The following is a 14,956-nucleotide window of genomic DNA, read 5'->3' on the forward strand; positions in this document are numbered from 1 at the left end:
GATGGCCACCCCATCCTAGAGCCTGGGTCTGCCGGAGGTTTCTCTCTTTTAAAAGTGAGTTTTTCCTTCCCACTGTCGCCAAAGTGCTTGCTCTAGGGGATTGGAGTCTTTGTGCATTATTGTAGGGTCTTGACTTTACATTATAAAGCACCATGAGGGAAGTGTTGTTGGGATTTGGTCTGTTTCTTAACTCAAAAAGTCCAGTTACAACAGGACATTTTGAGTTAAAAAACAAACAAAACAAAAAAAAATTAATAAAAATAAAAATAAAAACTTTGAATTTGTGCTTTGTTTCATTTACTATTTAAGAAGTTTGTTCTTCCTGCAACTTTTACAAACCACAAACAACAAATAGCTGAGCTGTTGGATTTACTAAGTGCATCCAAGAATACAAACAAGCAGTCCTCACACACATTTGAGAAAAACTGAGAGACCTTTGAATCTTTATAGCTTACTGAATATTCATCTCTTTACTTTGTCTGCATGTGTCCACTTTTTTTCTTTTTCTATTTGTATTATTCTCATTTCAAAGACATTCAAAGCTATTTGGAGACATGCAGAGTTCCTTAAAGATGAACCTAATATAATTACACGAGTTGTTTAACTGAGGTAATCACTCTTTTCCCCCACAGTCCTACGATTTTTCCCTTTTTCTGTAAAGCAATGCAAATACATTTTTAATACTTTCAGTCAAGTATTTAATATTCATACAGGAATAAACTACAACAGAAACACAGTCACAAATATAGGCATTAAATATACAGACACCATATTTACATACACATTTAGTACAAATATAATGTTTAAAGGGAGTCTGATTCTTCAACTGATAAACATTTGTGTAGAATATATGTACTGGAAGTGCAAACTGATGGAGGTCAAATAACAAAGTGTTTGTGAATAAGAGCAGAAATGCGAATAAACATGAAAAAGACTTTGAGGTTTACAAAAAGGTTTGACAGCTGTTGAATGCAAGGAGAGAAACATTTTGGACTTTTAACTGTTTCTTAAGTGTTACAGCATGAACTTCTCTTATGGCTGTTCATGCTTTCGCAAAGTAATTAAGTGAAAGAAAAACAACTAAATGACAGAAAAGTTCTCTTTATTTACTACTATAAAATACTATACTATAAAAAATGACAATGGGTCCACAGTAAGAAAAAGTATCTGATGACCAATCATAGAGGAAGGAGATCCTAGCAGGGACAGGAGTTAGAACAGGATCCCCAAAGAGTGAATAAGATCAATCTTACTGTTTCAATGAAGTCTGACTGTATATAATATAAAACACATGAATTATTAACAGCAATATTTCCAGAGGAACTGAATGACGGTGAGGCGAGGGAACTGAAGCAAAACAAAAACACAGGACAAGGCTTTATGATGGAAATGTCTTTTTTAAATAAAAGCAAAAAACAAAAATAACACAAATATAATCTAAAAGAAATGTTCATTCTTTTATGCTCACAGTAGGCTGTAACATTGACACTTTCTGATGTCACCACTGGAGGGGGCTGTGGTCCAGCTGGTCTCAGCTCCAGCTTGGTTTCGCACCAGTACTGGGCTCCATCATCTTCTCTACTGGGGGTGATGTTCAGAGTGAAGGTTTCATTCACGGGTTTCTTCTGTTCACTGTTGGACTGTAGGTGACCCAGTGCTGTGTTTCCTCTGTAGAAGGTCACAGTGAGGCTTTGAACAGGAGCTACGTTCTGTACACTACACTGCAGGGTGTACTGCTGATTCTCAAACATCATCTCAGTGTGGTTTACAAAGCTGATGGAGGCACTTTCTGGAGACTCTGAGACGACAGGGAAAGAAACAAAAATGTAAAGAACAACATGTAAGCTAGAGGCTTGAAAACATCAGCAGAATGACTTTATATTTACACATACAACAGAAATCAAATTCCGATTATAAATATAAAACTCACCAGCAAGTGTCACATGAACATACTTACGATACACATTTATACTGAGAGTGCTATTATAACACTGATCACCAGCATCAGTGTTATAATAGCACATGACATATGTTTCCCATTCAGTCAGTTTGTCAACTGTCCAGAACAAGGTGGTTATATATTCTGTGACTTTTCCCACAGCGTGCTCCAAACCAGAAAGATTTCCATGGCATCCCACCTCACATACAACACATGTAGCATTGGCTGGGTCACCATACTTCACTATCAGTGCAGGTGGAGTAAACACAGGATTGTTTGTGCAGCTAGAATCTGTAAGAAACACATTAAATGTATGAGACAGCACAATTAATATCAAACCGAAATGCTGCCAACACTCACCATGTTGTTATTTTTTCGTAATTTATTACAGATTTTCTTGTAGATAAAAAAATAATAATGTGCACTTTGCAATTTAACTGCTTATTTCGTTCACCAGACACTGACACCTGAAATAAAAGCGAGATCAATCCTTACCGCAGCTGGACACTTGGTGGATGCACAGAAAAGTAACTGAGGAGGAAACCAGACGAAAAAAAATGGTCAAATGTCATGATGAAAATGTTCAAACACAAAGTCCAAAGGTGGTCAGAGAGGGGATGGGCTGGTTTGTTTTTCTGTTGCAGAAGAACAATATTGGCAGTCTGGCCTGTTTTACAATGACACACCGTCTCTCTTTTCTTAATCTTGCAAATTGTGAAAGTCAAAGTGTAGCAAGTCACCGGTCAGGGAGCCTGAAAGAAGCAGGTCAAGCCTGTCTCCTAAGGGGGTTCCCATTTATATTTCCACCCACAGTTCATTTTAAATTGACTTTACAGAACATAATGTGAACAAGTGCAGAGTGCTGTAGAAATCTCCCCCTGACATACACAGCACATATAAAAATAATCTTCAATAATAAAAGAAAGATTAACAAGTCGTTATTATTCGTTTAAGAATCAAGAGTGTGAGAGGCAGGAGGTGCTAATCAAATGCACCTGAATATTTGATCATCAACACGTGGGATCACCTGTGTAAAAGCAGAAGCTTTATGCTATATGTTAGACTCTACAGGCCTTAGTTAGAACATTAAATCGCTTTGCAGTCACCGTGAGTTCCTTTGTATACTCTGACTGCTTGGCTGAAAAATACCTCTATTGGAGTAAAGTCACTTAGACACATTTATTTATGTATATAAATTTATTTGTGTATGATTATAGGTAGTCCAGATTTAGAGGCAACAATACTGAATGTTTGGTAGTTCAGGCTTAAGGAAGAAAGTTATGTGCTCATAAGTCACAGTAAAAATGAATGGGCGGTACATTCCTTTCCTCTTCCCTTCCTGGAGACCTTTATCACTGTTTTCTAACACTCCTCGGATGCTGCCTATTGTAAGTACCAAGTTCCAGCCTTGCATAACAGTAACAACTGTATCAGTTGTCCAAGGAGCTTGGAAAGAACAGCGTCTGGACTTCTTTAAGCAAGGCTGGATTAACATCCAGCTGAGAGAACTCTTAACAGAGTTAAGAGAGTCCCAGTCTCTCTGCTTACCTGTGAGATTTTGATTTTTGATGACACGTTCACACTCCTTTTTGAGACCTTGCAGATTTTTTAGCATTTCCTTTGTTCTAATGTGTTCAAAAGCTGATTAAAGGAAATCAAAAGTTCATGTTAGTCGACAACTCTGCTAAGAAAGAGTAAAACACATCAGCTGGACTAAAACAGCTCAACCAACTGAAACTTTCATCATCATTAAATCTACAGTAAATCAGGTCATTCTGTTGAAGTGAAACGACACTCACAGAGACGATAAATCACAATGAAAGCAACTGCCAGGAGGGAACCGAGAACCAGCAGGGCAACTTTCTCTGTTGTGACCTTTGACCCTCTTTTTGATTTTGCATGTTGAGAGTCAGGATCTTCACCTGATGAAGATTTAGAGGAAATAGATGTGCAGAAGTTAGACAAAACAATAACCAACTATTATACCAGCTTTTTTGTAAAGTACTAAACAACCACAATGAACCAAAGTGCTGTACAAAAGAATAATTATATAAAAACACAACTGTGACACATGATCCCACCAGACTCCAAACAGCTCCACTGACGTCACATCAATATATCTGTCTGTATTCTGTAATATATTTGGATTTCAGTTTTACACAAAGTTTCTAATGTGGTTTAAAAGTTGCTTAAACAATCTTTCTTACAAGGAAAGGAAAACCACAGTTCAGTAAATGACAATGTGCTCATAGCAGTCACATCACACATCCTGTCCCCCTCCTTAAGCACCTTGAAATCATTTGATGTCTTTAACTGTGTGTTTATCTATTATTTCTGGCAATACTTCACCTTAAAGTGTCAGTTTACCCTGAAAATAAATACAGGCTACATATTTTTTCCTCCAGCCTGTAGTAATATGTATACAAGGTATGAATTTATATTTTGTAAATGTATTATTAGTATGAATGGCCAGATCCTATTAGTATTTATAGATATTTAATTCATGGTTGACATACATTGTAATACAGTTAGGTGCATATACCACAACTCTAGTGCAGAGAACCACAACTACATTAGACCAACAGGAAATATGACTCTTTTTTTGTTCTTTCATAAACCTTCATGAAGGTTTCTTTGCGTCTCTTACTCAGTTGCACGTTAATGTATTAAAACATACGTAGTCTCCAGTTTGGGTTCAATTTATATGAAAGGACCACTCGGATCTGATTAACTGATTTACCACCAGATTTAATGTTCTTACCTTCTATGTAGCTCTGTGGACGGCTCGTCATGCTGAGATCCTGACTTCAGACTTAGTCACTATCTCTGAATCACAAAAATACAACAGCCTGGTGTTATTTCTCCTGTATCTTTACTGATTCAGTTTGCAGAGTCAGAACATCAAATAACCTTGTGAGCATCAAGACACATACTGAATGTCCTCTGCACCTCACTGGTTTGGGCTTTCAGGAAAAAAAAGAAGAAGAAGAAAAGAGAATTGCAACACTTACAACACTTCCTGTGGAAATGTGGAGATGAGCAGGCTTTTTACTACAGCCTGGGTCCTGCATTTTGATTTCTCATTTTATTCAGATTAACAAATAATTTCTTTTGACTTGAACTGAGGTCACAGATGATGGTTTCCTGTGTTTTCATTTATTTGATTTAAAGATTGGTTTTATTTTCATAGATGTGGACATGCTGCCCTCTGTTGGAACGGCAAGGGGGGTTACTGCCTCAAAAAAAAGTATTAAGTAGGACTTTGAGTTCCAGACAGAGAAACTGGCCAGTAAAGCAGGGATGAAATATTGCGGTTCTGGACTGCATCAATATTAGTCTTTTCAGTTTTGCATGTAGAAAATGGCTTTATTGGCAGTAAGTATTTAATAGATGGTTGTAACATACACTGTAGTTGAGTGCAGATACAAGAACATGTATCTGTTACTTCATGTATATTTGTCACAGTTCTACATGCTTTCCACAGCTGTATTACACCAACGTCTCATGTGCCAAAGTGCAGGATGCAGGAGACATAACATGAAAGCACTTTATTACAGTTAGGAACTAGGAAACCTAATGCTAAGGTTACATAAATACATAAGAAGGAAATGGGCAAAGTGGAGATACCTGTGGAGAAACAGCTGAACTGAATGCACTTAATGACACAAGGGGAAGCAAAACTGAACATGATGCACTTAGGACAAGAGACTATCACAATAAAACAGGAAACACAGGGTATGACACATGAACCTGACAAAGGCACAAGAGAAACATGGTAGTTTTAAGTAGTATTATTTTCATCTTTATCACACCACATCCAGCATATCTTTAAGAAAACTTATGCAAACTCACTCTGCATGTTGAGAGTCAGTTTCACTCGATAAACGTTAAGAGAAGACATAAAGTGGACATGTAAGCTTTCAGTAACACAACAGTGTAGTTTTATACAGGTAGATGAACATTTACAGCTGTTGAGGACCACAGCTGTATTAAAGACTGGACAGAGAACCTTGTTGCTGTGAGACAACAACGCTAGCAAATAATAGTTTTCATTTCTAGAAGATTCGATCAATTCATTATTTTAAGTAATAATTTGATTTATTTTAATAAATTTGACCTGAAATTTAAACCTTTTTGGATGTTTTGCTCTCCTCTGGTAGATTTTCCATGTGTCTTTGGAATTCTCTGGAAATTCAACAACATATTTTTCATCAGACAATTCACACTTATGAATCTTTTTCACTGGATATGTTATATAACATCTTTGTACTTCAATATGAGTGCCCAAAGTCTCTCACACACACACACACTCACACACACTCACACACACACACAGCTTTTGATCAGCACCATGGACAGCAACCACAGGCAGACGTCAGAGGAAGACAGCTTATATTTAATTAAGTTCATGCTAAATCACCAGATTTTCAGATTTAACCTTACTAAAGTGAAATAAAGACAACTGTAATGTGTATAAGCATGCAACAAAAGAGAGAAGTCTATTAACCACAGGCCTTCACACACTGGATGGGTCACTGTAGCAAACAAGCACAGTCATTTATAGAATTCCACATTAAACAATCATTTCCAAAGGACGAGCTGCTGGATGAATTGCACACACATATTACAGTAGGGGTGCACATTTTCAAAGTATAACAATATTTCAGAGCTTCACAAAAACATAAACTACTTACTCATCAAAACATCTGCTCAACAAAGTTTTGCCAGCACTGCTTATTAGTAGTGTAGTCAACATTTAATCAGGAAATATAAGTAATATATTTTCCAGCATGCCTCTCCACCATCTAAACGTTACAGAAAAAGGAGCTTTGGAGTCAGCCAGTCCCCAAAGGTGTGTGATATTTTAACATGTGGTTACCTAAAATAACATGCTTTCTGTTGGTCTGACAGTCATCACAGTTAGCAGTATGAGTACTGAAAAAGGTTCACACGCTGGAAACTTTGAGAAACTAAAACAATCTGTGGGAGGAATCCCATACAGGCACAAAGAGAAGATGCAATCTGTCCAGACTCCAGATAAGATTAAACATAGAGCAGTCATTCTGTGAGGTGACAGTGCTAACCACCACCATGATGCTTTAGTCATATTCAGATCATTTTGTTTTATATCAAATGTTATGTTCTATAAGTGTTTGTTCAGTAAGTGACGGGTGGTAGTTTGTCTGATGACCGCTCAGATCGGACTAAATCTCTATCTTCTTCTTCACTTTCCTGCTCCTTTATCATCACATTGATGTTCTTGTCAGGGCTCTGTGTGCGGGCAGGCGGAGAGGAGGATCCAAGCGCAGGACTCAGACACTGAACTGTAACTCAAAACCTCAGCTTTATTGCTGGCATAAAACAAAACATAAACTGAGCAATGGCAATGAACGTGAACCACTGACACAAAAACACACAGGCAAAATCTGAGGGTACGACATGACACAGAGCATGGGAAAACACAGGGCTTATATACACAGGGTAGTAATGAGGGAATGGGCAACAGGAGGGAGACACAGCTGGGAGAGATCAGGGCTAACGAGACAGGGGGAACAAAGCTGCACACACTAACATAAGACAAAGACTTTCACAATAAAACAGGAAACATGAATCACTACTCAAAGACACAGACTCGACACAGAAAATAATACATGAAACTCAAACAATACATAAGACCACAATTCCTAAAACATGGATAAACAGAAACATGAAACTCTAATAATAAACATCATCATAATCATCATCATCAACACCAGCACAAGAGAACAAGAAAACAATCCATGATGCAAAATTAAACCAAAACATAATAAACTCAAAACACTGGGTCCAATGGACCCAGAACCGTGACAGTTCTTACCTTATATGCTATGTGTTATTCTTTTAAACCTAATTAATATTTTTTTTTCCACAAGTGTTTCCAGTTTATGCAATCCATTATTATTATTATTATTATTATTATTATTAGAGACAAGACCAAGCTACAGGTAAGAGTTTAGAACTGCCTTCTTGCTTTCTGCTCAAATTAAAAGTGTACAAGGAAGTTTTCCTTGTTCTAATCCAGTCAGAATAGCCTGTGCTGTAAAAGCCATTTGTGTCCCTCTGATTTACTAAGATGGATCCAAACTCATAACAATCACATGAGTTAGATCATGTTGTTACTGTTGTTGGTTATGTTAGATATATGAAGACATGTTGCACACAGCAGAAAACATTTGCTTTGAAAAACTTGAAAATTAATGAAGAATGTTACAAAATTTAAATCTTTTTGTCTTCAATTTATCATTTATATCTATTTAAACAGTTACATTTGTTTCCCGTATTTTTGCTCCTGCTCCCTATGTTTTAATAATAATCTGATCACAGAACTGATTTATGTGTGGTGAGTAAACCCACGTTCATTTGTACTATCTCACATGTCTGAGTTCATTTTATTACAACACTTTCTTTTATATTTTAAAATTAATTAAAATAATCTGCTGCCTTTTTTGAGCCCCTCACATCCCTGAACTGGTTAAGTGGTTGAAAATTTGATGTATAGATGCTTGAGCTTTTCATCCTTTCATCAGTGTTGGTAACATTTATGGAAAAGACCCCATTAATAAAGCATGTGATAACACCAAAGTGAACAGAAACACAGTCCAAACAACACCAGCTGTTAGCACACTAATCTTTTCACACACATTACCTTGAAACCTGAGGGCTCAGCGAATCATACTGTGAGCTTTTTAGCACCAACAGTGACGACATGTATGTGCACAAAGTATTCCAGCTTTTGTCCTGGGATACCTTCTTGTTTTTTGGGTATAGGTCACAGAGCTGACTGTGAAGACATGTTACACACAGCATTAAAAACCCTAACCCACGAACCTTCCTGAAACCCAAAGAATACCTGAACTATAAAATCTTAGGCCTTCTTTAATTTAAAAAAAAATAAGCTAATTCAGAATATGCACATGGAAAATTCAGTCAATATTCAAAATATAATTGTAATATCAATTAACAGAACAAAAAAGCTTTCTTTCTGGGATCAGGAGGCTAATATGTAGCATTTCTACAGGTCTCCTATTTGTAAAACCGGTTTACTAAGTTTCCTGTTCTAAATTTTAGATATTTATGATTTTACATACTTCTTTGCTATTTTTACTCTAAAGGTTCATGTTATAATGGCCTACTGCTCAGTTTCCAAACTACTGAATAGTGGAAGTGGATCACTCAGTTTTACTGTTAGGAAAAGCAAAAAAGAAAATTAAAAGAAATGAAATATTCTCATTTTGATGAGCTCAAGATCTTAAAACTTGCAGGTTATTGCAACCCACAGATGCATTTAATTTTGAGAGTGGAGTCTATTGTGTAGTAGTTATGAGAAAAGTAAAGGAGAAGAAAGTTGACATGGTTATAAAGTCTGTGCAGGGAGGAGGTTTTGAGTAAACAGGTAGGATAAAAATACAACCGATAAGCCACTTAATGACCCTGGAGCACTTGGAGCACTTAAAAACAGACACAGTTGTGTAGTGAAAAAGCCTGAACAGACTCAGGAACACAGTCCATTGCTATATACACAGAGGATATACAGACATCACTGAGGATTGCATAAATGTGCTTCATCCAATATAATATATAATAATAACATAATATTAAGACCTTCACTAGGGCTGAATCCAGGTATCCTGGCTAAAATGTAAAGCTCTATTGTTCCTTCTCCACAGTAATGTAGACTGTTATATGAGATCTGAAATCCATTTTCAGGGTTTTCATCATGCTCACATTAACCAAAAATGTTAAACCTCTTAAAGTCTGTAAACTCTTTCTACTACACTTCAGTACTGCTGCTCTGTTTCACCAATCAAAATAAAGTTTCTTGCAACAAAAAAACAATGACTAAGTAAATATTCAGACAATGTTTGACATGTATGATTTAATAAAATTAATTATATTGAGATTACAGTGATTGACAAACACAGAGTTTTGAAGAGTAAAAGTGAGGTATGATAAAGTGTGACTGGACATCAGGTTATTGTGTGTCAACAATGGTGATTGGATGTCCAGAGAGAAGGAGAAGAGGAGGAGAGAGGGGTGCTTATTTGGGTTGTCAATTCCTCTAGTGCTTGTAATGTGCAGAAGAAATCATCTGAAGATTGAGCTTTGAAATTATAGCAACCAATGCTTTCTCTGCTCACATCTTAATATTTCAGTGTGGCGGTATATGGAGCCAAAATACATAAACTGTGTTGTCCAAACAATTATGGCCTGAACTGTATATTTACTGTAAAAAAGGATTCCAAGAAACAAACAGAATGTAATAATAATTATTTCAGTTCATGCAAATCCAAAATGGCACCAAACAGCAAAGATTAGCAAATCTGTAGACTTCAAGGGAGCAACAAGTAGCACACAAGAGAAGGTGAAAAGACGCTGAGACAGTTACTGAGAGCAAGGACAGGACGATTTATAAACAAAAGGAGATCGTGGAAGACAAGAAGGAAGTAAAAATAGAAAAAGGAAAAGACAATGGAAGATGAGACAGAAAACACTGACCGGACTATAAATACCAACTTGCACTAAAATACAACAAGAGTTAATGACGCAAACAAAACCAAAACCTAAATATCAAACACCGATGAAAACACAAACAAGAATTCAAACGTCCATAAAATCAAAGTCCCAGTGTCAGTCAGTGAGAAAGACTGATGTACACTGCTAAAAAAAAAAAAAAAAAAAGACGACGATTGTACCGCATTTTGCTCCAGGACTAAATCTGCATGAAAACAATCGCTCACTCTTCCTGCTCAACAAATGACAAGGGCAGAGCCTTATACCACGTGATACAGAAGCTGGCTGCTAAAATTAGCAGGGAAAAAACAACGGCGAGCACGTCAGGGATGATGAGAAAGTGACTGGACAAAATCCGTCCCGGTCAACCACCCAAACATCAATAACGGGAACCTTATACAGCGCTTCCCTATACCCGTCGAACTCCCGCAGGCACAAAGAAATTACGGAGGCTATTACTTATCACCTGACCAAAGATATGGCTCCCATCAACACTGTGCAAAACGAGGGATTTAGGAAAATGATCAACACCCTAGACAAACGCTACACAGTGCCGTCCCGCAACTATTTTTCTATTGTTGCACTACCTGCTCTATACACGCAGTGTCGAGCAACGGTGGAGACGGAATTTCAAGCAGTACAACATTTTGCGGCAACGACAAAATGTGAGACATTTGTTGTTTTTATGTTTATTTATTGTTTTTATGTTCAGTCTCAACTGTTACGAAGTTGATGTGCAGTTAATAAGCGCAATAAATATTTATACTGGAAAAGAAAATCGTGAGAGAATCGTGATCTCAATTCTAAGCCAAAAAAATCGTGATTCTCATTTTATGCAAAATCGTGTATCAAATCCTCACATTCTCTGTAAGATTAAGGTCGACTATATATATATATATATATATATATATATATATATATATATATATATATAAAATTAGAAGTAGAGGCTTTAAAACCAAGTTAACGCTGAGAGTACAAACATCACTAATGTTACATAACTTTGCCGACATGTGGCCAACAGTAATGTTTTAATGTTCTTCATTATTAAACATTCGCACATAAATAAGTGACATAGTATTCAGTACTTACTTTTGACAGTTCACTCTTCGGCGCTCCCTTCTGCCGTATTTTGCGGCAAAATTATCCACACCCACCGCCGCGCTATGAATTGTGGGATATATGGGACCACGAAGCGTGCACCGGACCACGCTTGATATTTGGGGAATTCGACAGCGCATTTGGAGTACGCATTTGAAGTACACTTCGAGTTGGGACAGTCGTCACGTGGCGGTGACGTAATTGCACTCAAAATGCATACTTCAAGCGTGTGGTCTCTGAATTGGGAGACAGCCCCAGTCTCCATTTCAACTTGTGTTGAAAGTGCGGACTTCAAATGATATTTTCTTAATTGTGTTAATAGGCCAGAGTTATGATTCAAAACAAAAGAAACAGTACAAACGGTGTTTTCTGAGGACAGCGCTACCAAACACTCTCCGTTGGCGACCAAAATTAAAAAAACAAAACAAAAGAAAAACAAACAAAAAGGATGCATGTCTGCCATTGCCTGCCAAAACCGGAAGTAACGTAATATTCCGTGGGAAACGTAGTTTTTCCCCTCAGGGCCTTTATAAACCTATACTGGTGGTTTTAAGTTATGTCTGACATATGTCTGTGCAGTTTCTGGGATGCTTAGACCTCAAAATGCACTGTTGGAAATTATTTTATTTTTTATGTTTTGTTTTGTTACTTTTCTAAAAACAGATGGTGATCTTTTCTAAAAGCGATAGGACAGGTGTGGAGGAGAATGAAGCAAGAGAATGGGTTCCTAAGGGGGCAAGAAAAATCCAGCTAAGTTTCTTCTCCTGTAGTTAACGATGTAAATATGTTGTTTTCACAAATCCATGGAAAATGAGCAAAATATATATTTTTCTGCTCTAAAAGCAGTCTGTGAGCTCATCTGAAGATGATGGGACAGATGACTGGAAACCCACACAGGATGAATCTGAAGGCTATTCAGAAGAGGAGGAAGAACAAGAATGTGAAAGGATTCCTAAGGTAGCCATGAAAAACAAATCTGGGCGTCCTGTGCCACAAAGAGAGGTGAAATTCATCCTCAGTTTCAGTGCTTCCACAATCTATCAAAAATTGATAGACATATTGTCTTCTCTTAAAACAGATGGCGGCAGCATCTGGAGAGGATGGGACACATGATAGCAGACCCACACAGGATGAATCTAAAGATGATTCACATGAACCTGGCACTTTCACTTAACAAATTATGCCTACCTGTTAATTCAGAGATGAGGAAAGAAACTCTGAGTCAATTTAAACCATTATGTTTAGCTTAAAACAGTAGATAGAGTCATTGTAGTTATCTAATGCTGGAATTGTCATAATCCTGGGTCTGTGACCCAGTGTTTTGAGTTTATTTAGTTTTTTTTAATTTTTCTTACGTTAGTTTAACATAATATATAGTTCTTGCAGTATTATTTAATTAGGATTTTGTTTCATCCATGTCTCCACGATTTACGAGTCTTTTCCTGTCGCCTATATAGTCTGTCTTTTCCTCTGTATTTTACTTTCTATTATGCCCATGCTTCAGTCTCTTCCTGTGTTCTTTGTCTCCTCAGGTATTTCATGTCTGCGTGTTCCATGTTCTAATTGTCAAGCTTGTGTTGTCATGTCTATGTTCCACATTGTTTCCTGTTTTATTGTGAAAGTCCCTGTCCTGTGTGCAGTATGTCTAATTTTGCTTCCCCTTGTCTCCTTAGGTCTGATTTGTCCCAGCTGTGTTCCCATCTGTTCCTCAGCCTCTCATTATCCTTTTGTTTATTTAAGTCCTTTGTCTTCCTCTATTCAGTATTGGGTCGTCTGTGTGTCTGGTTGTATGTTTCTGTGAGTTTCCTGTTTAGCTTAATGTTGCTATTTTAAACAAAAAACAAATCTGTGAACAAATTCACAGATTTGAACTTTTAGGTTTTTAGCAGATGCACATGTGGAGCAATGACATTAAAATCGCTCTTTATTTGCTCTTCCTTAAAATGACCTTCTTGGTCAGTACTAACATATATATATTCATATTCTTTAGCCCAAGACGAATAGATCAGCGCCAAAATGGAGGTGCTGGTTTTGATTTACATGTTCGGATAGTTACTCTGATTTTGAAGTTTTTCTTAAACAAGGCCCTGGTGTTCATGTCACGTAAATGCCAGATAGCAGTGAATAAATAGATTATTTTCAAAATTCACCCTGGGGTCTGTTTGTTCTTAGAGAACAAATTAAAAGCATTTCATTTCATGTTCTGCTAGGACTACGTACACTATATGCCAAACGCATTCACTTTTCTCACATTTGTGAGATCACACACTAACGTTGGACAAAAAGGCCTGGCTTGCAGTCTGTCCCCCAATTCACCTGAAAAGTGTTGTATCAGATCATATTACAATCCTGTACAGGCTTCCCAAGTTCTTCCACAACAAATTTGCTACATGCTTTTTATGGCTCTTGCTTTGAAATGGTTAGCACACGCCACGTGACAGGGGCATATGGAAAGCGTAAGGAGTTATCACAGAACCAAACTGGACTTCACCGAGCTCCTGAGAGCAATCCATTCTTTCACCACTGTTTGTAGAAGCAGTTTGCATACCTGTGCTTGATTTTATAAAACCTTTGGCCATGGAAGTGACTGAAACACCTGAATTCAATTATTTAGATGTGTGACTGAATACTTTTGGCAGTGTAGTTCATCTCAGAGAGACTGTTTTATGATTTATAGGAAATATGTAAAAATCATTGAGGAGTTTACCCGTGAGTCTCTGTGATTCACCTCACCCTCTGCCATCAGTGGTGTCTTTTAATCCAGCATACCTAATGGGGAAAACAGGATAAAAAACTATGTTGAAAGGCCTACTTTTTATTATTATTTTTATTATAACCATGTACCTGAGTGAGACTTTTTCACTTGTGTAGCCAACTAAAACTTCAACCCTAACAGCACAAAACTACATCACTGAATGAAGAAAAGCTTTGCAGTCTTTAAGAATTCTAAATTATTTTTTGGAATTTTTACAATTTGAGACCACAGAGACTTTACTTAGGGTTGATCCTAACCCTTCTTTCCACTGTGTTCCTGTTAATGATAAACTACAATTTTACCCTAAATTATTAAAATATTGATATTTTAATGTGAGAATTGATTCTAGAACATAAATGACTGGTATCGGAGGAATCGATATTTCAGTATCGATCCACACATCACTAGCAAGCACTTAGACCTTTAAGACACATCGCAACCTTGATGTTTGAATGAGAATCCTTTTGTTTGGAAGACCACAACCTCTAGAGTACTGGAGCTGGAAAACCCTGCTCTAATGTCCTACAGCTTTTAGATGCATCCTTGTTCTGACACACCTGATCAAATAAATGGCCTGTTGCTGGGCCTTTGCCAAACTTGATGGCATGCTT

The 14,956-nt window shown here is 37.1% G+C and overlaps 1 protein-coding gene across 1 annotated transcript; it reads right to left on the bottom strand.

Annotated features, from left to right (window-relative positions):
* Positions 1 to 1,178: 1,178 nt before the first annotated feature.
* On the bottom strand, positions 1,179 to 14,274 carry LOC309699074 (uncharacterized protein; the record flags this gene model as incomplete). The annotated part of the gene is made up of 8 exons (XM_082521929.1): positions 11,582 to 14,274; positions 4,701 to 4,765; positions 3,739 to 3,861; positions 3,488 to 3,580; positions 2,435 to 2,470; positions 1,931 to 2,230; positions 1,368 to 1,798; positions 1,179 to 1,196 (listed from the first exon to the last, which is right to left on the bottom strand). Exons 2-8 carry the CDS (start codon positions 4,729 to 4,731, stop codon positions 1,179 to 1,181), a joined length of 1,032 nt encoding a protein of 343 aa, XP_082378055.1. The 5' UTR covers positions 4,732 to 4,765; positions 11,582 to 14,274.
* Between the last annotated feature and the right edge of the window lie 682 nt (positions 14,275 to 14,956).

The sequence above is a fragment of the Aulonocara stuartgranti genome (assembly GCF_965226115.1).
Source record: "Aulonocara stuartgranti genome assembly, chromosome: 22".
NCBI classification, from domain to species: Eukaryota; Metazoa; Chordata; class Actinopteri; order Cichliformes; family Cichlidae; genus Aulonocara; species Aulonocara stuartgranti.